The sequence below is a fragment of the Colletotrichum karsti genome, assembly GCF_011947395.1.
Source record: "Colletotrichum karsti strain CkLH20 chromosome Unknown Scaffold44, whole genome shotgun sequence".
NCBI lineage: Eukaryota > Fungi > Ascomycota > Sordariomycetes > Glomerellales > Glomerellaceae > Colletotrichum > Colletotrichum karsti.
In genome coordinates, this window is record NW_024065944.1 from 127774 (window position 1) to 151864 (window position 24091).

General features: G+C 53.6%; 6 protein-coding genes across 6 annotated transcripts; 3 read left to right on the plus strand and 3 right to left on the minus strand.

Annotated features, from left to right (window-relative positions):
• On the minus strand, positions 1 to 1306 carry CkaCkLH20_10939 (uncharacterized protein; the record flags this gene model as incomplete). The annotated part of the gene is made up of 2 exons (XM_038893653.1): positions 1 to 417; positions 473 to 1306. 2 exons carry the CDS (start codon positions 1304 to 1306, stop codon positions 1 to 3), a joined length of 1251 nt encoding a protein of 416 aa, XP_038740989.1.
• A 1896-nt stretch (positions 1307 to 3202) lies between these two features.
• On the minus strand, positions 3203 to 3630 carry CkaCkLH20_10940 (uncharacterized protein; the record flags this gene model as incomplete). The annotated part of the gene is made up of 2 exons (XM_038893654.1): positions 3203 to 3255; positions 3375 to 3630. 2 exons carry the CDS (start codon positions 3628 to 3630, stop codon positions 3203 to 3205), a joined length of 309 nt encoding a protein of 102 aa, XP_038740990.1.
• Positions 3631 to 4540: 910 nt separating this feature from the next.
• Positions 4541 to 6857, plus strand: CkaCkLH20_10941 (fungal specific transcription factor; the record flags this gene model as incomplete). Its single annotated transcript, XM_038893655.1, has 5 exons — positions 4541 to 4771; positions 4830 to 5556; positions 5611 to 6031; positions 6089 to 6377; positions 6453 to 6857. The coding sequence occupies 5 exons, from the start codon at positions 4541 to 4543 to the stop codon at positions 6855 to 6857; spliced, it is 2073 nt and encodes a 690-aa protein (XP_038740991.1).
• Positions 6858 to 7625: 768 nt separating this feature from the next.
• CkaCkLH20_10942 (uncharacterized protein) lies at positions 7626 to 8808 on the minus strand (the record flags this gene model as incomplete). Its single annotated transcript, XM_038893656.1, has 7 exons — positions 7626 to 7710; positions 7785 to 8031; positions 8098 to 8110; positions 8177 to 8328; positions 8390 to 8408; positions 8502 to 8628; positions 8690 to 8808. The coding sequence occupies 7 exons, from the start codon at positions 8806 to 8808 to the stop codon at positions 7626 to 7628; spliced, it is 762 nt and encodes a 253-aa protein (XP_038740992.1).
• An 844-nt stretch (positions 8809 to 9652) lies between these two features.
• Positions 9653 to 11056, plus strand: CkaCkLH20_10943 (putative transcriptional regulator; the record flags this gene model as incomplete). Its single annotated transcript, XM_038893657.1, has 1 exon — positions 9653 to 11056. The coding sequence occupies one exon, from the start codon at positions 9653 to 9655 to the stop codon at positions 11054 to 11056; it is 1404 nt and encodes a 467-aa protein (XP_038740993.1).
• Positions 11057 to 12217: 1161 nt separating this feature from the next.
• Positions 12218 to 13844, plus strand: CkaCkLH20_10944 (uncharacterized protein; the record flags this gene model as incomplete). The annotated part of the gene is made up of 2 exons (XM_038893658.1): positions 12218 to 12280; positions 12339 to 13844. 2 exons carry the CDS (start codon positions 12218 to 12220, stop codon positions 13842 to 13844), a joined length of 1569 nt encoding a protein of 522 aa, XP_038740994.1.
• Positions 13845 to 24091: the final 10247 nt, after the last annotated feature.

Here is a 24091-nt window from a genome sequence, read left to right on the forward strand (position 1 = left end):
CTATGTACGCCCTTGGCTAAAGCCGTGGTCCTTGCTACCGTATCTCGCCTGGAAACCATCGCCTTCGGTACTGTCCACGCCCCCAACAGAGTCCTTCTCTACATCCCGCAAGGGAACTAGGTTTCTCTCCTTCACGAAATCAGGCATCGCCGCATCTTCCAAGAGTATGCGGGCAGTGTACTCCTCTCCAGAAGATATCTCAGGATGGTTCCCGAGGACCCTCGCGTATCCGAGAGACTTGAAGGTGTCGAAGTGGAGGTCGAGATAATCTTCGGGGGTGAATGTGCACACCCGTCCTAGGGACCTGCAGAAGTCGCAGACCCAGCGAGTCTTGTTGGTGTTTGGGATATTGATCTTGGTCGGGGCGCAATCTATGCAGACAACAGGACAGTGCATAGCTGACGGATTGGCCATTGACTGATTCAGGGTATTAGCCTAGGCAGCTGCCTAAGAAAGGGCTGGGTTCACTTACAATATGGCAAGCGTCGCATGTGGTCCTGCCACTGGGGAGGCTGGGAGACCAGCAGTCGACGGGCATTTCCCATTGTCCCCTTCTGTACAATTTGTCCAATTCTTCCATGTTGACTTCCACATTGATGCGCTTGGGAGGTTCCTGTGTTTTCCCCCGGATAGGTTGGTTGATCACCATTGACTGGTCCAGGTAGGACAGCCCGATCTCTTCGATGGTCACGACGTAGGGCTGGAGAGCCCAGTGACGGAACCAACTTCGGTCCGCCCACTCGAAGTTGGTCAGGGTCGCGATCCAGGCCATGGCGCGAGACCACGCGCCGCTCAAGAACGAGTTGTGCGGAGACCCGCGCACCGGGAACGGAAAAGTGTGATCGTGGGCGTGCTGGTACTGCCCGACGATCTTGCCGTCCTTCATGTGGTCGATCCGGAGCGCGAGACGACGGGCCTGGGTCCAGTTCTCCCAGGGCCCGATGAGCGGGACGCTGACGTACGGGGTCGGGTGCGAGTCCCGGGGGTTTCTCGTAATTTCGAAGACGGGGACGACGTAGTCGACGTCGTGGAAGTCGCCTAGAGGAAGAGCGCACTTGAACCTGTCGACCCATCCCGTGGGGAACTGTCGCGCGCCGAGGTAGCAGCACTTTCCTCCGGTATGTTTGTTGTGGGTGACCTTTCGCGGCTGCCCGGTGAAGGTGAGCATGTCGACGCTGCCGTTTTTGCTACCCGCGGATGTGGTTTTCACCCAGATGCCTTGGTTGAAAAAATTGTACTTGATGAGGATATTGTGCGTGAGGTCGCCCAAGGTGTCGGCCCAGTCCGGGGGGATTTCGGGGTACATCTTGTCCGAGCAATCGTGATTAAATCGGATCCGTTGCTTGGGGAGGTTTTTTTTTTTGGTTCGGTGTATGAGTGTTTGCAGTAGTTAAGGGTGCCAAGTGCGAGAGCGACTGGGAACTCAAGAAGTTTTTCCTCCCGCTTAGGTGGTGATGGTGGACTCGAGGGACGAGCTTTGATTTCCCATGCTGGAAGGCGCTGGCGTAGGAGGGACAGAAACTTTTTGTTGTCAAAGAAAAAAAATCTCCAGATGAGCAAACGAAGATCAAGTCTCATCTACTTCTAGATGAGTTAAAAAGTCAAAGACAATGGCATTGCTGCTCTTTGCTGTTTTCTTGCTGGAGTAAGAGCCCAAGATTTAGGAAGGAAGACCTTTTGCCAAAACGACGGGTGAATTTAAGTCTCCTTTGATACACAACATCGTAGATGCACGAATATGATGCTTGATTCAAATCATCAAAGACAAAAGTAACACTGCTCTCTTTCATCCAAGTCGGTCCATTCATTTACCCTTCACTTCCATTATGTAAAGGTAATGACCTACCAGTATGCAACCGCGCATTACTCTAGCTAGGTACCTGCAAGATTCTGCCTAAGTCAACTTGAAAATAAGACCTGCAGTTCTTTGATTTCAAAGACAGCTCAACACTGGACATCGACCTCCATCCAACAGAACCTGAGGCACCGCCGGAAATTGTTTGCAGGAGGTGTCTTCCTCTGACATTTTCAAAGCCACGTTTGGGATCATCTTGTCCCCCAAGAAGATCACATAGTGTATGACTGACTGTCTCGGCGTGGCAAACCTTCAAGAAGCGTGAAGTTGTCACAATCGTATGGAAAACCAGGAGAGGGAAAGGCAAAGATCCAGGGGTATGCAGCCATGCGGCAGTCGACTCGTGACATCGGGGGGAACAACAATCGCGCTACATCAGCCGTAGTGGTTGATGTTAGGGTGCAGCTGTCGTCTTCTTGGGGAGCTCACGAGCCTCCGTGCCTCTATCGGCTCCGGCCCCGATTACGGCCCCGCAGTCGGGATCGGAGTGGGGCAGCTCGGAGTGTGCGAATCGCAGTTGTCCGGTAATACCGCAGTTGACATTACGCCTGGTGAGTTTGACAGCAAAGCAAACATCAGAAATATCGATCCGAGGAGCCAGAATTTATATTTTGGTTATCGTTGTTATTGTCGTTGTCGTCGTCGCTAGGGAGCGTAGTTGTGAATGAATGTGGAAATACGGATGCTACAGTGTTACAATCATATATTATTGCCATGCAGAAGATTATCAAAGCGACTCGTTGATTCATTAAGCATAATTCCTATTTAAACCTAATTCTGCCCGGCTTTTCTCCCGACCGATCACATCAATTTCCGTCCGTCAAAAGGCCGCTGAGACCGAAACCGAGACCGTGCTGATATCTATCCGTTGGTGGTGAAAGAAAAGAGATTGTGTCGAGTCGACGCTGAAGGCAGGCTTGCTGATGCTTCATCCTTCCCATGACATCAAAGAATGAGCCAGCTGGCCGCTAGTTCCATGCCCTTAGAGCAACCGTGATTCGAGTATACGGAGCTCTGAATTAAAAAGCCAATTCTCCTAATGAATGATGGCATCGGAGCTCCAAGAGATCTGCAATAATGTGCTGACAGCCTGGGCGTTTTCGAAGTCGTCGGACGAAGGATTCTAAGCCGAGAATCGATGGATTGTGACTGAAATCAGACGTCAAAGCCGAGCCGACGCCGACCAAAAGGCATGCGTAATCTTCGGGCGGTAAAGGTGTCGTCGTAAGCAAGGAGATGGATCATTAAGATGCTGACATCCTCCGAAACGTTGAGAAAGACCCACTCCTTCAGAGGAGATTCTTTGTTGATGATGAGATTTAGGGGTATCATGTCGGTAGTTCTCATCTAAGCCTTCTTCAGGATGCGCTTGAGAAGTCCTTTGCGAGATGGCGATGATCCTAGACGCAGAAATGTTAGCATTTGTTTCCAGACGCGGTAGAATATCAGTCCGAATAAGACAACAAGATGCAGTGCAATTCTTTCAGTGTTATTTCAGATTAGGACAATCATGACTTACCATCGGCGGCACTGTTGGCATCAACCTTCTCCTTACATTGGACAAGCTCGCCGTTCTTGTCGACTAGCGTCACTTCTGAAGCCATCGCTGCAGCATTCGAACTTGATGCTGGCGCTGGCTGGGCAGGCCTCCGGGGCATCGCCGAAGCGTGCATGCCCGGAATGACCATGGCTGATTCGTAGTAGTTGCCGGACATTGTGCTGGTTGCGGCGTCACGAAGAATGGCCTTGAGATATGAGGTTTCGATGGAGCTCATGTGGGGAGTCAAAGAGTTTAAATCGAGGTAAAAATGAAGTCTTGAATGGTGCTGAATCGTAGGTGTATTAGCTTAAGTCCGTTTACTTCACCGATGATTTTGAAATTGGATTTCGAAAGGGGACTTGGCGAGGTCTTTATACACTCCCAGATCCGAGTCAGAAATTTCAAACCCCGCCAAACGAGGCTCGGATTGAAGTATACCTTGACTCACAAACATGCAAGCCATTCCCGAGTTACAAATGTGAAATGGTATCATGTTCTCAAAGGGCGTATGAATCGGCTCAAACTTGCACGATGGAGCTGGCTTACACGCTACTGCACGGCCCCAGTCACAGTCAGACCGGGGTGTAGTCGTGCCGGGGTCGATTCCTACTGCCAAGTAAGTGCTTAAAAATGCTTAACCACAACCACAAACTCCCAACGGCCCATCCTGCCGGATGCTTAAGTAAAAGAAACCTGGCCAGTCAGCCCAGTAAGCCCTTGTAATGTGCTATACGAACGAGTCGAATGGGGTTAGTCGGTTTGGTTGATGTGAGAATCACTCATAGTGACGGGATTGCCAGGTGTGGAGGTGAGGTGGATGCCGAAGCCGAGCCGCGTAAGCGAAAACTCCTAGCCGAAGCCGAAACCGCACTTCATGTCTTTTCAACCTGCCCAGGTATGGTAAGCCGAAGGAAGACATGAACCGGTACTTTTGCTTCCCGAACAACACCGTCGGGCAGTCGGAAGGAAAAGAGAAACGCCGGAGTTCCAAATCATGTCAATCAGTTGACTATCCTGACTTTATCGGAGGGAGACATGGAGTCGACAGAACCGCGACTGTTCCGCAAAAACGGGCGGGCGCAGGCCTGTGAGCCTTGCCGCAAGCGCAAAGTCGCTTGTGACCACACCCAGCCGGTATGCAACAGATGCAGAAAGTCGAAGAATCCAGAAGCGTGCGAGTACATCGTCGGCACCACCCCTGCGACCCGAGATGCTCCCAGACCGAATCGACTGAGGGAACACCGGAGAGCTACCAGAGACTCGAGAGCTCCATCCCAGCCGCTGACGCTGTCTTTTCCTCCGTCTCTGCCAGGCCATCCCTCGGGCTCAACGGCGCGAGCTTCGATAACGGCTTCAACGGCGACTTCGACAACTCCGTCCAGCGCCTCCACGGGCCGGCAGCAGCCTACCGCAAGCCACCCCACAAGCCCGGAGGAGTCCGTGAGCGCGACTCCGAGCGTGCTCGGCATCGGCTACCTTGGCTTCACCTCCTTCTGCGGCATCTACGAAGAGACTCGGCACAGCCTCAACCGGCTTCAGCCCTCCGGCATAGCGCCCATTGGCGAGATCGCAACGACCAACTATTGCGGCTTGGAATGCTCTCCGCCCCTGACGCCGCAGGCCCTGGAGACATGTCTCACCATCCTCCGTCACTTACCGGACCGCGAGACCGGCTTGAAGCTCTTCGACAGCCATCTGAACCCAAGCGACGGATGGTGCCGGCCTGCCGCGCGGCTGATCATGAACTCGATCTACGACACCTTTCCCCAGCTCTTTAACAGCTCTACTCCCCCCAGCGACAGCGAGCTGGAGTCTCTCGCCCGCACCATCTGCGCCAATACGGCCAAACCTTTCGTGGACGAAGAGTCGGACCCGGAGAAATGGGTCGGCCAGCTTCTTGGTCCGAACCTGCGGTGGGAATCCCTCGGGGTTTTGTTCGTGTACTGGGAGCTCGCGGCGAGGTACCTTGGCCCGTATCGACCAGATGTGGGCATGCAGTTCGCAAATGTGGATGAGGGGACCAAGATCGTCATGAAGTACCGGTACTGCATCTGCGCCTGTATGGAATTGACAAAGGCGGCCGGCAGCAGAGGAAATTCCTTGCTCTTGTTCATGTGCACCAAACGAACAATCATTGAGTCGATGTTCTCTGGTGATGCAAGTAAGCAACTCTGACTTCAAGCCGCCTAGAATAATACTGACAACCCCGACCTAGGCTTCGCATGTTGGCAGCTGCATTCCGAAACCGTGGCACTATCGACGTTCCTCGGCTTCCATGATGAAGTCGACCCGGAGCCGTATGTGCCGAACATCGGTTCTGAGATCAAGCGAAAAGTCTTTTCCTACGTTTTCTACATGGACAAGGTCCTCGCTTCCTTCTCAGGCAGGCCTCCAATGATCAGCCGCAGATACGCTCGTACACCGCTGCCACTGGATCTCAAAGAGGAGTACCTCCTATCCGACAAGGCAACGTTCGCCCGGCACGTCGCAACCCTTGACGAGAATGGATGGAATACGGAAGGTGGGCTGTATTCTTCCACGATGGTCCGAGCCCGCGTTCTGCTAGCCCGCATCCGCGATGAGCTATTTGAGATAGCTCTGGGTCACGGATCTATCACGCCTCTCGAAACACTGTTGTAAGTGGACCGTCCAGACTGTCGCTAATGAAGCGTTATTTTGACATGCTACTGCAGAGAGATCAAGGAAAAGGAGCTCAGGACAGTCGCCGGGTTCCCCAAGATTATCGTTTTCAACGAAGACGACATACAAGACAGGAATATAGAGGTATCCATTCTCTATGCGCGCCTCATCGCCCACCTAGAACACCTCCAAAACATGTTCTTCATCGAGCGCCTTCTCGCAAAAAGGGGCCACGACGATGGCGCGTTACTGGCTGTGAGCTTCGAGATGGTATCCAAGACCCTCATGTTCTGGACGAACATGGACCGTTTGTCCTGCATGAACGGCGACTTCGAGTGGCTGGTATGTGCAACCGGGTTCCTTCTCGGGTTCCGTGATCCATCCGAACTGCTCAGACGGAAACACTGACATGATCAGGTAATGGCCTACGCTGCCCCTGGCGGTGGCATTCTCTGCCTCGAACTGCTGAAGCCCACCCTTTACGGTGGGATCCACCCGCAGAACCCGAAAGTGACTCGCTCCAGCATCATCCAGAAGCTCAGCCTGCTCGTCGGCTTCCTCGACTGGGTCAGCCCGACGGCGCCCAACGGCGATCTCTGCGCAGACTGCAAAGTCGTCATCCAGCACGTACTCGACCAGGCGCTGAACAACCCGGCCGCCGCCGCCGCAGGAGCTTCGGCTTCCGCAGACGGTGCTGTTGGTCTCCCCGCCGGTTTGGATGCCATGGACTGGGACTTTTCTACCCAGCTGGATTTCAATTTCGACCTGCTTGATACCTTTGAATGGCTACGGCCGGACGTAGGCTCGGCTCAGCAAGCTTGATACAGACGGCCACCGACGGCACGGTCTCCCGAGACATGCTTGCTCCAAGGGTTCCACATCATGTCAAATCGTGGCTACCTGCGCCCTTCACAAAAGTCTAGCAAACGCCGCGGCGACATCCTGGTGAAACCAGTATATAATTCGTTGTTTATTGACTGATGAGTCACGCCGCATGTGTCATGAGGTCCCCATGGCTCGCGACTACTCGATCCCTGCCCGCCCCACAGGACTCATCCTTCGATTCAAGTGCAGTCTAGAACCAACAACGGCCATCATCGCCATCACAAGCCTCAGCCAAACTCAACAATTGGTCACCCCAAGATCGGATAGGTACGGAGGGTTGACCAGAACATCGACTCTCCTGGTTCTGCGTACCTGCGGGCCAAGGACACCAAAGTACCTTCTCGACTGCAAGCTGTAAAGACGCCACGCCAGTAAGCGAAAACCATTCACATCAAGTCTAGGCAGTGCGTAGCCCCATGGGGCGTGGTCCCCTGAGACGGATATACGAAGTGCGAGTACCACATACCTCCAGCTAATGTTGGCCTGGACAACATCCTGTATGCCTTTGACGTAGCGTTCAACTTCGCTATCGACATTCCCACCCCAATGCGGCAAGCGGCTCATGACATCGTCCCATTCGCGGTACCGCTCTTCAAGAAGGGATCCAACCGTGTCGAAAGCCTCCTGCGCAGACTGTCCCGTCATTCGACAGGCAGCCACCATGTTGAAGGGGCATCCCTCCGACTGGAATACCATGTCAGCACTCTAGTACATGCAAGCCCGCTTGTCATCTTCGGCTTCGGTGCAAATACGCACCTCTTCCTTGCGATAAGACAGCATATCGTTCGAACTATGTGTCGAAGTTGCGGGTCAGCTACGGTGTAACCTTGCGCCTCTACTGGTATGATGCCGGCGAGGACTCACAGGATGACGAAGTCAGCTCCGAGGCGCTCCAGGGCCTGGATCTCGGGGTCCTCGAAAACCTCGTCAGGTACCTGCAGAGAATGTGCGTACTCGACCAGGTGGTAAAGCGGTGCGACCCCAACAGACAGCCGCCGTGTTTCCAGCATGTCTTGCAGCGACGGGAGGCGGTGATTCGTGAACGACTCTACATGACTGGCGACACCCGCGGCGTATAGCTCCATGGATCTCGCGAAGCGTCTTTGAACTCCTGCAGAGCCTCCTCGTCAGTACATCAAGGAGCGCAACATGAATTTGGTTTTTGGGGACGGCGTACCGACTGGAGCACCCTGGATCCAAAGATCACGATCTCAGCGATTGACTCATTCATCTGTGAAACTCAGCATGGGGCTCACTTCTGCCAATCTTCTGAAGATGTCGTCGTGGACCTGGACTACGGGCAGCTTGGTGCCGATGTAGCAGCGGTTGCCCAGCATATTTGCCATGAGGCTGTCGAGCACCTGTTGCGTTGTTTCTAGATCTGATCTGAGATGCCCAGAATCGAACACTAGACGCAAGTCAGCTATTATTCTGTGGCATATAATTGTATATTGATGAGTGCGACCTACTATCGTCAAATGGAAAGACCTGGGTGGAGAAGTTAGTGTTTGACAGGTTGGCGCATCATGAATGTCATCAAATGCGACGGAAGTCCAAAAGCCATCGTCCATCAGGACTCACCCAGTTTCCCCAGTCGCACATGGTTCGCAGCCGCTCTTCTGGAGCATCCGGTGCAGCAATGGAGCAGAAGTACGAGAAGTCGCAGGCGTTGACTTTCTTCTGCATTCTCGGGGAGAAGGAGCACTTTCTGCTCCAAGACCATAAGTCATCACCACCCCTAGGAAGACATAGAGAGATGCTTGACATACCCTGCGAGCCATATCTCCGACGCCAGCTTGGCTGTCCCGTAACTTCGATTCACCCTGGGTTCCTGGACAAGGAAGCACTTGAACATGTCAGGGAGCGCGACGACGGTCCGGGCAGACATCTTGACAGCGAGCGCCCCAGGTTTCTTTGACACGAATGGAAATTCCTGGTGGTCTTCGTCGATGCCATCTGAGATATTTATCCGTATTTCTGAATCCCTTGTGGGGTGGGTGATATGGACAAGCTTTCGCGAAGGACCCGTCCATGACAGACGGCGAGCGTCTTTAACGACATAACGTTGTACGAGATACGGCGCAATTGGCATCATGCGCCAAGGTTGCGATGCATATTCAGGTGTCAACCCGTAAGCGTACTATCCCGAGTGCGGTCATGTCGCTTACATGTAATACTTATTTAGTAAATTGTCAGACGATAGAGATGGGGGCTGAGAATTCGGGTTGATTTGATCTCTCTGCTCCCAGTTTCATCATGAACGTCCTGAAGTCTTGCAGGCTTTAGCTTTAAATCATCGTGAGTATTATCGTAGGGTGTCAGGACTCCCGGCGCTTTAGCAGTCGGCGCCTTGGCCGGGTTCACAACAGTGGAGCCCAATGCCGCTCGCCGGACGGCGCCGGCGGCCCCACTATATCGGCGGCCCGTCCGATAGATCACGATCTTCCCTCCCTTGTGGGATCAACAGAGTCCTGCTTGCACACCACACTCCGAGCCCAAAAGAATTGGTCACCGCCTTCGGAATGCGAGCTGTCATATTTTAGCGTATCATCGCACACAGCTTCATCTGCGTCGCATAATATTGACCTTGGCGCCGGTTGATTGGGCTGACTGGCGAGATCTGCTGCACTAAAACATGACAAACAGTCTTGTATTTAAATCACTCAATGTATGCCGATTACTAAATCTCTCTTTGCACGCTCGTCACAACGTGGATAACGAAATCTGTCAACATGGGAATCCTCGGTCTCGGCAAGCCGAACGACGACGTCCGTACCGTGGGGAACTACTCCTTCCGCTGGACCAAGGACCACATCCCCAAGGAGAAAACGGAGCACCTGCGACACACCTACGACAAGATCGGTGCGACAGCCGTCGACAGGATAAAGGAGATTCATCGCCAAAACCTCGCCGAGAAACCGGACAGCGCGAAACACCTCTCCAAGCTCGACCTCTTCGCCGTCCTCGAGGAGCACCACGAACACGACGAGGCGCTGGGCCGGTTGTGGGACGACGTCCACACGGTTCCAGAATGGGTCGACTGGGAGCAGCTCGCGCGCGGCCAGAAGTTCTTCTACCGCTACGCCGCGGCCAACCTGATGGGCTTCGCCCTGCAGGGCTTCGTCGGCGAGAACTCGGCGTCCGCGGGCGTCGTCGAGGTCCTGGTGCGCACCGGCGGCTTCAGCACCCGCGTGCTCTTCCGCAGGCTCCTCGAGACGTTCCAGATGCTCCTCGAGGTCACGCATAGTCTCGAGTACATACGGCCTGGAGGACGCGGGCACAAGACGGCCGTTCGCGTGCGACTTTTGCACTCGATGGTGCGGCAACGCATCCTCAGGATCGTACGGGACACGGCCAAAGGGTCGGCCTACTACAATATTGAGAAGTACGGCGTCCCTATCAACACGATGGACTCGCTACATGCTCTGACGACGTTTGGCTGCAACCATGCCTTCATCCAGCTGCCGCTCATGGGCATCTCCGTGCCTCAGCAGGAGATCGAGGACTACGTCGCGCTGTGGCGGTACATTGGCCACCTGCTGGGCACGCCGACGGAGCACTTCGCCTCGGCGGCCAAAGCGAAGATACTCATGGACAGCATGAGCTACAACGAACGTCTTGTGACGGACATGTCGCTCGTGGCGGGCCACAATTTCGTCGAGACTGTGCGAGACCTGCCACCCATCAACCTCTCGGCCGGGTTCATCGAGGCGGGTAGTCGGGTTCTCAACGGTGACGCTCTGTGTGACCAGCTCGGCATGGGACGGCCGGGCGTGTATCACTATGCCTGCTTCCGGGGCTTTTGTTGGTTGATGAGGACACTTGTGGTGGTCCAGCGGTGGTTCCCGCGGCTCGAGGAGAGGCTTGTTGATTATAACAGGGAAATGCTTCACCAAGCTATCATTCAGAGCCAGGGCGGCCTTGGAGGCGGGAGCAAGATGGAGTTCAAGCATGTGCCTGACGGAACTTTGACGAAAAGGGAGGACAGGCTTGGCAAGAGTGTGCAATTGCGGTTCTATAACCGGCCGCTTGACCTGTTCTGCTTTGTTTACTTCATTCTCGGGTCTCTTCTGATGGCTGGAGGAATCATTTTGCCTCTGACAGTGGCGATGAACTTTGTCCCGTTCGCACATTAGGTTTAGGACACGCTCATCAACACCATCATCCATCGTGCGTCTCGGAGCCGTCATATATGTGCTGACCACATCCGAGCGGGTGACTTTGTTACCTTTAGGTGCTACACACATCCACATTTTCACGATTTCATATCAACAACACGTTTCATTCTTTCTTCCGCAGGAATAATCAACTGAAGCATGCCAACCTGAAACATGGTGTCGAAAGGTTGCTCGCGACCAACTTAACCTATCCCCTATTGAGACAGTATTTTTATGGCCTCCCGCAAGTTCAACTTCTACTATAAAAGAGCCCAGCTGATAATTCAGTTGACCTGAATGAAACCCTAGAACCCAACAACAACACTATGTTCCGCGTCCCAGGTACAGATGCCGATCCGGCACCGCCATATAATGTCGAGAACCACATTGCTTGGAAATCTTGTTTATGTCCAGCAAGAAGAAGCTTAGCTGGCTGATTCGACAAGCTTCTTCAATAGTCATAGTGGTCAAACTTAACTTCACAATCGAGAGATCTCAACGAACCGACATTATCAACATGTTAAAAGCCAACTCAAAGACCGCTCCATCCTCTATCCCGATCGTTTGTATCAGCCTCGGAGTATTCTGCCGAACGTTACAAACAAGACATCACGACCGACTTTTACTCTGCCGTCTTCCTGGCTAAGCATCCAGCAGAAGGACTGATGCCGCCCTGGACCCTAGACTGGCTGGGTATCGGAGTCACGGGCTCTTGAAGACCCCCGAAGTTGCAGACGGTCCTTAAAAGCCAAGTATTCAAGTGAACAGTTTACAACACGAAGCGCCGTTAACCTTCCAGCGGGTACAGCGATGCTGGATCTAGGATCTGCGGCCACGTATAGCGAGATACGAGCATCACTTGCTATCGTGACGAATGCGAGGCTTCATCTGTCGATTTGCGGGGAACCGAATGGCAGACGGAAGACGCAGCGATGTGGCTGAGTTCCCGCCGTCAGGCTTCCCGGGCGGAAATTGAATGAACAACGCCAAGATATGCCACTCGTCCACCCGTACTGTCAAGATTCCTGGACTCATAATCGAAGAACCATTGGTTTCTACCAGAAATTATTTAAGACGTTTGTGAAGCCGTCCTCTTAGATCTAACTCACATGTTTACCACAAACATTTATCATCACTACCATGAAGACGAATCTGGCAGTCCTTGCCCTCGGGCTTCAGCTTCGCACGGCTCTGGGTCAATTTGTACGTTTGCGAATTTTCCAGGCTTAACTTCAACGAGATCACAGTCTGACGTCTGCAGGTTTCTCCTTCTCCCCTAGAAGATACAGGTGTCGTTCTAGAAAGCCAGAATGTCTCTGCCGCCAGGTTCATCGGGTCTCCGGCTCAAATCCAAGCCCTTCCGAAAAAGACTCGCTACGGTCCAAACGTCGTCGGCTTCCACCAGGACGGCGGCAACACCAGAACAAACGACTGGGATGGTCCTCTAGGAGTGTCCCCCGTTGTTGCGAGTCGCTCCATTGCCATCTCGGCCCAATACTGGCACAGCGACAACCGACTCACGGCACGCTCCGTCTGCACCGATGCTGAGGAGCCCTACTTCTGCATCGCTGCCTTTGATCCTGATACCATGGACGTGTTAGGGACGTGGGCTCCCGAGAACATGACGCTGCTTTCTCCGTACATCTCGGTGGCCGGGAACACCATCATTATGCCGACCATGGAGAGGCACATTTTCGAAGTTGAACGCATCGATGGCGTCAATGACACCACCTTCGCCCAGACACGGGACATCGATCTCACCTCCGTACTCCCCCAAGGTCACAGCGCTGTCAGCAGCTATCTCGACGAGGAGGAGAACGTGTGGTTCACATCTGTTGCCCTCATGATAACCGGTACATCCGAAGACTTTTCAATCCTTGGATATGTTACACCAGGCGGTGTCGTGCACACGATTGCCATTGCTGGCCAGAGAATCGAGAATTCGATCGCCATAAGCGGGAGAACTGTCTACCTCAACACCGGCCCCCAGGCATCAGACACCAACAGGAGCACCATCGGCCACATGTTCGCCTTCCGCGCAGATGCGAACGATGGGCAGATCAGGGCTTTGTGGAACGCAACCTACGACGCCGGCAGCTCAGCCAAGCCTGGCGGCTTCTCTCAGGGCTCCGGATCAACTCCTTCACTAGTTGGCGATAAATATGTTGCCATTACCGACAACGCCGACGCTCAAGTCAACCTGCTCATCTACCGCCAAGTTCCCAGCGACGCCGAAACCCTTCCAGAGGGAGGCTTGCCTCTGGTTTGCGAGGTCCCCCTATTCCAGCCGAACGGCAGCGCCAACGAGAACGCGATGGTTGGTTACTTCGATGGGAAAACTTACAGCGTCATCATGAATAACAACTACGGGGCTCCGGAGATGCAGGACCTAGGAGCGTCTAACGACAAGAACGGCGAGTTCAATGACTTTGCGCCGCTGGCTCCTGGAATCACACGCGTGGACATCACCCTTGACGAAATCTGCGAGGCGCGCTGGACTTTGGATGTCCGATCGACAAGCGTTCTTAGCCTCTCGACTGCGAACGGCCTCGTGTATTCCTACACCCAGGATGAGGAGCTTGCGAGCCAGGGGCTCTACGCTTGGTATTTCACGGCTATCGACTTTCGGACGGGCGAGATTGTTTGGCGTATCTACGCTGGAGCTGGTGGTTCTTTCAACAATAATGTTGCTCCTACGCAGTTGTCCCCCAATGGGGGTCTCTATCAGGTTGTCGCGGGCGGCGTCACATGGTTAAAAGATGCCTAATTACATGCTTCCTTGCCAGTCAGGGAGCCTGGTACGATAGCTTATTGAATCTGATCGGAAACTCGTTTCATTCTTTTCCAGAGGACACAAATCCCAGATAAAATCATGAGGCAATCCCGCAAGACGATACAAGCCGATGTGAGAAGTGCTTGGTAATCTAGGCCTGAGTACGCAACGGACTTCAGAGGGTATCTCAGTGGAATCTGTTTGGGATCTTGACGATTTCCGTAAGATGAATTCGCTTGAGATGACACGCCACCAAGCCATACTGAAAGCAAGTTCCGTCCCCCGTTCACTATGTGTGAAGTAGAGGACATACGAAAACATATTCAACACTTCGCTGATACGTTCTCCCCAGCGACTTCTGCACTTGTTCCGATTTCAATGCAATCGGGCAGATAGTGTCCTGGTCACGATACACGCTCAGGTACATTCTTCTTCTATTCCGGGATTTCAGCCCATGAAAGTTTAATGGAACCTTTACCCGTCGTCTCGCACTATTCTTCAAGTATTCCACCACAGAATAAGCATGCTGTCGCGATCAACTCACCCGGACACACGTACGTCTCCTGATAACTACACCCAATCATTCCAGCGACGACTGAATACCGCCGAGAAGCAAAGAGACTTCAGGATGCAGCAACTTACAGATACAGAACACACAACACAGCTCTCTTCAAAGCTGCAGAAGGCTCGAAATCATCCGCATTTATATGGACGGCAGTGAGTTCCGAGCCTGCATATATCCCCGCATGTGATGTCCTCTATTTTCACGCAGAGCCTCGAAGTCAGTACTTCTGTGCACGAACTATTAATGATGTCAGATCGCAAACCTGGATCGGTTGTGTTTCGGTAACATCAGGTGAATGTTGAAAACGCATTGCTGCACTCTGAGGGACCTTCGAAAACCACGAGCTCACGGGATATTAGCTCTAGTACAAAGACAACCGCTCAGGCATGCGACCTCCCGTCTCTACACCACCGATAATACTCTTTAGCACGACAATGCTCTAATCAAGTAGATGGCTACTGCAATAGGCCAAGAAATCTACAGGCGAAGAAGGGACTCAAACCAGGTCTCAGCTCGACCAGAACACCGCCTTCGCTACATTCACACAGCTAGCGTAACGTATAATCCTGCCAGCGCCGATGCCTCGTCATCAACCGCCGCACGGAGGCAAGCAAGATAGATCTCACGATGAGATGACAGCTGTCCGAGCACGGGCTAGCCACGTCGGCAAGGAGCCCGCCGTCGCCGTCCGAGCGACGCCGATCTATCGACTCCCACGCGCGCTAGTAGAGATGAGACGGGAAGCAGCGTACGTCATGTCATTAATCCATTTTGGTTGCTACTACTGCCTGGCTCAGTAAACAACTTCAGGATCGAGGTATTTGTTGCTGTGTGACATCAACATGGGCCTGGGTGAATGAAACCAAACCGCCGCCTCTTCCTCCGGAGGAACTCTGCGAATACTTTCAGGTTTTGGAAGAAGGGGGGAAACTCTGGAGGGAGCGCTCTTTCCACTAGACTACAGCCCCTTATGCTTCGGTTGCTGTTCTCCAGCAGATTCAAAATGCCATGTGAAGACTTCCAAGAGTGTTGTCCAAAAGTCGGTCAAAGTTTGGAGCAAGCCTGGAAGCGATTCAGCTTTCTCGAAATCCATAACCAGGTATCACTGACTGTCATGAATCCTGGCGCCTCTACGGCAAACGGACCGAGCCAGTCTTAGTCCAGAACCCAACTTGAGTTCATGTATCAATGTTGATGTAGGCGTCTAATAGGCCGCACGGTATCGCGGAGTCCGGTCAACTCTTCAAGCTCCTCGCGACTGGACCGAGAAGCTGGACCAAACTCCTGTGCAGCTCCTACAACCCCATGACGAGGCGCGGCCGACTTTTGCAGAGATTATGGAGGATGTCAACCGTATGCGGTCGCAAGGAGGTCCCCCCCGACAACCCAGGAGTAACAACACACCGAGGCATCAGGCCGTTGGAAGTACCAGACATTGGCGACGAATCTTTCCTCCGAGCCGAACTGGAGAGGGAGTGGTCAACAAGTGACGCGACAGAGATGCGGCTGGTGTTGTGCCGTGTCACTTGTTCCATGGTACACATATGATGACCTGCGGTCCTGAAAACATGGCGTATGCAGGATCCTTCCGCGTCGACCAAACATCTTCCCCCTCGCTACCCAACTTGAGGTCCAGCGGCAAAAGCCTACGGCTTTTAATATAGCGGGCTGTCGACGCCCTCCCATCAGGGGCACTGACCGTGAGCCGGTAGGCAGAGAAGGATGCCAAGCATGATGCTTTGCATAGACAGCGCAACCGAGATCAAACGACGACCAACGAAGTCGAATTCGCAATGATCCGGATCCGGATCCGGATCACTTAGATGCCGTTGTGTTTTAGCGTCATCATTGTTAAAGGAGGATGGGAGAGGAGGAGGCAAAATATTGAGAAGTCTCCGCGTGGTACCTGCTTTTGATGTCCCGGAGACGAAGTTATGGGGGCTGAAAAAGATGGTGCAGGGACATTTGGGATATGTTTGAGCCCGACCCAAGGATTGGTTCTCGCGTAGCGGCGGCTCGCCAGCGGTATTGCGACGTCCCGTCGAGCAAGGTACCCGGCCGTCCGTCCGGAGAATTTGAGCCGGCCTGGTCGGATCTAAACCATCTCATTGGGAACCGCATATTTGACGAGCACACATTTCCCTCGAACCAACCTCGATCGTAATCTGGGACGCGTCGGTCCTACCCCAGACTTGCAGTGTCGCCACGTTCGTCCACGGTCCAGAGAGGAAATCAGCTCGTTGTCGAGGAGCACCTATCCGCGAGCTCAATCAACTCCGGCGCAACCACTTCACATTGTCGAAATGAGTTGAGCCTCGAAGTAAACAAGCATCTTCCGAGGGGGAGGCCGAATGTCATCCCCACAATAGCGAGCCGAAGCAGGGATGCCATGCGCCATCCAGTGGCTCGTCGAACGGTTCCGCGCGGAGTGGACGATACTGGTGCAATCTGCTGATCCTCCATGAAGATCCGTCTGTCTGTCGCCAGCCGAACTGCACGCCACTGGGCTCTTCTGCGCAGGTTTGCTGCAGTTGTCTGCCCCGTATCATTAGGGGTTGTCGGCAGTTGTCGATCCACTGCTTGAAGAGAGGCGTAGCGGATTCGGGAAGTGGACTTCGCAGCGGCACCGGAAGTGTCTTAGAATGCGGCAACCATTTCACGGGAATGAATCGGGATAATAGCGATGAAGGGAATGAGCCGACTGGAAGTGTCCCGGTAAGCTGCGGTTGAGATGAGACATTTCTGTTGTCTTGACGCCTGCGATTGTGACAAGACCGTGCTACAGAACAAATACCATGTTCTCGTTCGCGTTCCGGTCGTAGTGATCGTAGAGATACGCAGTGAGATCGCAAGATGGATCAAGTTTAGATATTGGCGAATCACCGCGACTCGAAAACCCTTTTTGCGCCTTTTCATAACTTCAAAACACTTCAGGGCGGCTTAGCAATAGGCCCGAAGCTCTCGTGCAGAACGCAACGTGCTGTGGCCCGGAAGCTGGTGGTCTTGTGCAACAGTCGCCAACAAAACCTCGCGCGTACTCGTATCCCCAAAGTGGTGTACGGAAGGCTGCTGACAGGATGCTGATCCTCAGCCTCTTCACGCGGTGTCTTGTCTCTGGCCGTTAGTGATGCCCAAACTGCAGCACATGTTCCGAAAGTAGACCGTATCCGGGCTCGACAGATTGTGATAACAACGGGCTTCATCTGCGTTGGGGGCACATGTCTTGGCTAGCCAGCTCGTGGCGTCGTCTCCGAAGAAGCCGCCCGTGTTTGAACCTTTGGAAGCTTCCACACAGCTGATATCGACCAGGATCCGTGATTGTGGCGCGGCAGACCGCCCTAAAAGGATACGTACATCGGCCGCGGTAACATTTGTTTCGTCATCCATCAGCAATTCCCTGGTCGATTTTTTAATAGAGACGAACCAGGGGGCCGCCCTCACGAAAAACGAGTTCGCGCCCCATCATTTGCGGGCTTCTTGCGGGAAAAGTGGAATAAGGGAGATTTATGTGTCTTGCTGTGCATAACACGAATAACAGTACACTTCTTGTCGACTATCAAGCTGTCAGTACCCGGAGCTGAGGGGATGGCTGCATCCATTGCGCGTGAAGGATTCCAAGGGAAGCTAAAAAGAAAGTATGTAGTGTGCACATTGGGAAAAGTTCAACTGACTTTGTGTGGCAGGTTAGCAGGATTAGCTAGCTAACACCAGCGAGGGTTTGAGCCCCTGGGCCCAAATCTGCCCATCGCGGTGCTCCTCTGACCCGGTGGCTCGAGTCAAGAAGGAGAGGTAACAGTAGTATAGACGATGATTTGATCGATGCCAGTATGACGCTTCTCTGATGACAAGACCAGTCCGGACAGCTGGATGATTGCTGCTAAGTCCGCTAGGCTTGCTAGGTACCAGCGGATGGCAGCCCAGGGGCAACCCAGGGGCGATATCAAGCTGTGTCTAACTTTGGTGCTAAGACCATTGGTGTGCAGGGATTAGCGGCATGCCTTTTCAAGCACCACACCACAACTTGGCATCTTGGATGGTCTTTTGCTAATTTCCCTTCCAAGGTCGAGCTGCAGCAGCACATGGGCAAGAAACAACCGAAATCCTGATGTTTCTGCATTGGGTCATCGTTGCCTGCATATGAGCCTCTTATCCGGAGACAGTTCGCTGAGAAAGCCGCTTGGACTGTTCGTATGTCGTTTATTGATGACCTTGAAAAGAGACCACAGTCGGCGGAGGGGGAGCTTGGTGACATTTGATTTGCAATCCCGCGGACGCTTGCCAGGCACGCCGAACATCAGGGGCCAAGGTGACAAATGGGGCCGCCCAATTGACCTTTAGCCGGGGTCTGGTTCGCCTTTTTTTCCTCAGACCTTACTCTCACTGTTCGCTGAGAGCGGTTGGATGCCGTGCTCCTAGGCGCGTCCGCCAACACGCGTATGATAGCGTCGAGTATGCTGTGCCTGGCTCTTCCTTGGCGCGCTTTCATTCTGCAAGGTTGCCTTGTGGATGGTGTTCCAAAGATAAAGATAACAACAGCCGCGGAGGAGATTTTCGAGATTCCCGAGTCTGCTGCTGGGCCGTATCAAGGTAGAGCTACAACGGACTGCAGCGTACCTTGTGCCCCCTCAGTGCGACTGAAGTGCACTCTAGGTGGTGGCCATGGAAAGTTGAGCGGCAGCAGACGTTCAACAAGAGTTGCAAATACCAATGCTGAGGTTTGAACTGGACGGTGTCGCCGGGCGCGCACATCATGTTCGGAATAAAAAGCAATGTGGGAATGTCCAGGGGCCCGAAGATGGAGTTTCTTGGGTTTCCGACTCGGAAGCACCACTTTTGACTCGCTCTGTGGAGCTGGCGTTAAGTGCTATGGGTAATTGGGGATTGAAGATCGAAGATCCAACAATGCTGATGCGGCCGAATTCTGATTCTGGACTCGGACAAAATGCCAATCTGCCTAGCGACCCTTTTTCGCCGGGTGCGAACACCCAAAAGTTGCACGCCCCTATAGTCCGAGATGATGAGGTGAGGTCTCAAGGAGACGAGTCTCCGAAGTTGTGGAATCGCATAGCTAGGCGGGATTGAATGTCCTTTCCCCTTCATGGTTCATCAGCGTCAGCATCAGCCGTTCCGTTGGGCGTGGTATCCGAGCAACAGAGCATGCTTGAGTATATGTTTGTGGATCGGCTTCGACGGTAGTTTTGGGCAGGAATGCGGCTGGCCATGGTGTAAATTGTCGAAGAGTCATACCACTGCGTGCTCTAGGTATCGTCCGGCAGTCTGAACATTGTAGGCACAACAGTCGTTTGAGCCTTCGTCCGGCGAAGAAGCCGTAGACGGTAGGACTAAGATCGTTGTTGGGTCTTGAATATCCACCGCGTGTGCATCCCAGCAATAGTGTTGGCGGTTCTCTGGACCTGCGCAGGGAATCGGAGGCCACCACGCACAGCCAGGTAGGATGCAACGGGGCCCCGAAAGCCGGTAGGGGTTCTTCTCGTTGGCGCCGGGTGCAATTGACGAAGAGCGTGGAGGAGGTCGTGGGCCAGTGGGACGGCACGTATCGAGTTGGTCAAGACTCCGAAGAAAGCTTGTGCGGTGTTTCGGTCGACGATGTCAAGAAGGAAAAAGATGCGAAAAAAAATGACGACCATTGCGGGCATGTGTTCGTAGGGTCTCCGTCCATATCTCGGAGCCTTTGATGAGGGTGGAGGCGGCCGGAAGATTCCCTCCTCCTCGCGGACCGATGGTGGCATCTGTCGGGAGGCGTCCGTATGGGCGGTAGATTGGTGGCGCCTGGTTGGACACCAAAAGTCGGAGGTGCTGATTGACCCTGTTGTTGACTTTGATGTTCCACGATGTTGATGTTGACGTGAGATAAGGTGAGGTTGCACTGGGCTGCGGCAACGGATCCAATATGGAACAATGGTAAGATCCAATGCTATGGGTATCTAGCGGTCCGTTAATGTATTCGAGGAAAAGAATACCCAGCGCTGGAGCGACGCTGGGACATCCGCGACAATTACCTTTCCTGATTGTGTTTGTTTCGTCATCAGCTGTTCGGACGAAGGAGCTGGAGAGCCATTGAGGCGTGGCCCGAGGAATTCCTTGCAGGCTTTTACATTGTCTTGCCATTCTTAGCCAAGACCCTACCTACCTAGGTACCCTACCCGTTCATCTGTTTTCGAATCTTGAAGGCTCCTTCCCTGAGGCGAGTCGGTGAAAAATTCTATGCCTCACTTTTCCGTCTGAGGGAAGCGCGAGGACGTTGGCGGTTGCTACCGGTTGCGCCTTCGCATACCTAGTGCCCCAATTAGAGAAAGCCCAGGCAGGTACCGTATGGACTGCTTTCCTCAGTCGCGCCTTCACTTTCGTCAGAGCCTTGACTTTTTTTATTTTATTTTTTTGACACATCGAAAATAAATTGATATCCATCCGGTTCGGTGGGCATTTCGCATTTCCTTATTGCCAAGCAAACTCAATTCGAATGAACAGCTGCTTTCAGACACCTTATTTTATCGCGAAATTGTCGACCTCCTCTTCCTTCTTCTTCTTCTTCTTCGACATCCTCATTGGTTCTTTAATGCCCGTCCTGTTCCTTTGGTTTCCCGGCGAGTCGGAGCCCGCCCGGCCCGTCCGCTCTCACCACACTTCCGTCTTGCTGTCGACTAGCATGGAATGAATGGCATGAATCTGTACCGTCGACTTCTCCAGAAACCCCGAGATGCAGACCAGACACCAATCATATGGTGGCATTCGTTCCGGTAGGTATCCTGCTTTCCCGAGGTGGGCTTCCGAGGCCGCAGTGCCTGTCTGCTTACTATTTGGCACGTAGTCTGCGACCGCAATACCCAAGCAGCCAAAACGGATACCTACAGTACACCACGGATACGCGGTAGAGAGTACTTCCCGATCAACATCCCGTCTCCACTGTGAAGAATCCAACCAGAAGGTTACGGCTTCGCGGCTCCACGCTTGACAGGACACAGCCACTGGGAGGGACGAATTGACAGCGGGGGGACCTCTTGAGTCTTGAATCTTGATTGCGTTGTGTTCTGAGGGTTGCCCCACGCACAAGAATACGGCATTCGGTCCACCCCTGAACACGCCAACGCCCGCGACACGACACGACACGACACTACCGCTGGTGCACGCTATTGAGAGGTCAGGAATCTGCAAGTTCCATCGATGTATGAGGAGAGTCAGTCGTTAGAGGCCATGTCCTGGTCATACACGGGGCTTCAGATCTGTCTGTTTCGACATGAAGCCACCTGATCAGTGATGAGAAACCGACGTGGACCTTATCTTTGGACCAGCCACATCCAACAAGCTGTGGTAGCCCACAGTCATTGGCAGACAAGACATACCGCAGACATGGGCACTCCGGAGGCTGGAATCGCAAGCTGGCAGCGCTGGTGTTCTCGCTCGGACCTCCGGGGCAAAGCAGAGGTCAGTGAGAAGGGAGTTGCCGACGCCGCGCCACGACACGTACGACACGACAGACAGCGCGGCAAGACGATCTGCCAGGCCTGCCCTACGCTTGGGGGCCAGACCACACCTACTATGTACACCATTTTGAGGTGAAGTGCAGCTTTTTAGCAGAGGTGTAAGACCCTGCCAACGCTGTTTACTAGTACACGCAGATTTACGGCTCGGGTCTGTTCTTGCACTTGCTGATGGGATGCCTCTCGCAGCTAACCTAAGCTGCAGCAGTCCGAGAGCTTCGTTGTCAGCACCCTTTCTTTTCCTTTCTTCAATGGAATCCTGATACTGCCCCGACTCGCCCACTCCGCCCTGTTTGCCCGGCTGTTGCGGTGCATACCGCTCTGCATTGCATTGCACCTCAACAGCGGCCTGCCCGCCCTGTACAGAGTACCGCACTGTCACTCCTTTCTTGGCAGGCCAGGGCCCTCGCAATCAGCCGGAATTGACAACAGAACCATAGGGTGGGATGAGCCCGATACTCGCAATCGGACTCTTGGTAGTTCGTGTTGCGCTTGTTGTTGTTGGTAATCAACAAGCTTTGAGTTCAGGGGTTTGCAGTTCAAATGCGCCGCACTGACAGACGGTGTACATTGGACGCTGCTTATTCTTCCCAGTGGTCTGGAAGAAATTTCTTATTTGATGCTTGCCTAACCGTTCAGTAACGATTCGGGCCGTCGGACACGGAGGACAAGGCAGTCGTTATCGCCGGGTGGGATGGAAAACTCGTCAGTCTTTCCAATTCTGATCCAACACGAATGCAGCCTAGTCGCACCAGTGACTGCTCATGCCATCGACCATCGGCCGTGGACAGTCACCACTTCGACCCCCGGGCTAGTGGAGGAAGATCCCGCGACGCGCGCAACACCGGCGTCCTGTCCATCTTTGCAACGCTGTCCAAGGAACCAACGGACCACAAAGGGGCGGCGGCGCTAGGCCAGTTGCCCAGTTGGGAGTTTACTACGCCGTGCTCCGTACCTAGTGGACGACGGGAATCGGGCGTGTTCCTCTACGCAGATGCATCCACGTATCTGAGGTGCTGATCGGGCATTTGGTGTACAGGGAGGCGAATATCGATTATCGACCTTTTCCCTTGTCGATTTGTGCATCGAAGACTTTGTCGGGCAGAGCAACGCAGCAGTGAGTGCGTACGAGTACTTGTACTGGTGATGAGGCCGATGGCTCTCAATTGGACGGAACCACAAAGTATCTGACTATTATATGTACGTGCCTGACTCTACTCCTGTCTTCCATTCTCTGCCCTGGCCAGAGACTCAGAGTCTGGCCGGCCCAAAGATGTGGTGAGAATGCAAAGCAGGGAAAGGTACGTACATAGTACCTACCTGCCGGGCGGCGGGTGCAAGGCAAGCGGAAAGAGGCGGACCCCAGCAAGCTCTGCCTCCCTTGCCCGTTGAACAATAAGAGACGCAGGACGCAGGACACAGAACACAGAACGACAACCGACAGGGCGGACTAAAAAAGAGGCACAGGGAAGACGCAACTTGCACCGCCCATCCCGAGCGGCATCCACAGTCCACATCGACATCCACAGTCCGGGGCTGGGGTTGCCAGCACTTCGTCAACAAGCAAGAAACCAGACACATGTATGGGTACCTCATGCTTGGAAAGCAGAAGGGATACAGAGAGGCGGAGAACATTACCACCATCTATACGTGATGATGCTGTTGACTCAATTGTATCCGTATGTTGCCGTGTAACTCGAATATCAAAAGCTAAAAGCATCTCGTTGCATAGCACGTCAAACCAGGTGTGGGCAGGTTCGACAGTCCAGTGCAACCATCCCAAAGGTTTTTGTACTGATACTATACGTCTCCAATCCGATTACCATCCTATTCATCCCAGCCATTCTGCTAGTCTGTCAACTGGCATCCGTTCCCATCCTTTTGTCTGCCCGCTTGCCTGTTGCTCATGCTCGCTGCGCCAGTTAGTGACAGTCTCCTCCTTTCCCCCTCCCCTCAAATTCACCAGGACCCAGCTTGCTCCAACTGCTGCTGCCTATCCTTCCCTCTCTTACCCCGTCCCGTTCTTCCTGCCTCTCAGTCCACGTCTCTGGTTCCCGTTGAGTCCAGTTTCACCGGCGGCGCCTACGTCTTGCCCTCCACGCCCGATCCAGCCACCCCTGTCCTGTCCTTCCGCGACTCTCCCAAAGTGTCATATTCACCAGGGCACATCAGCTCCT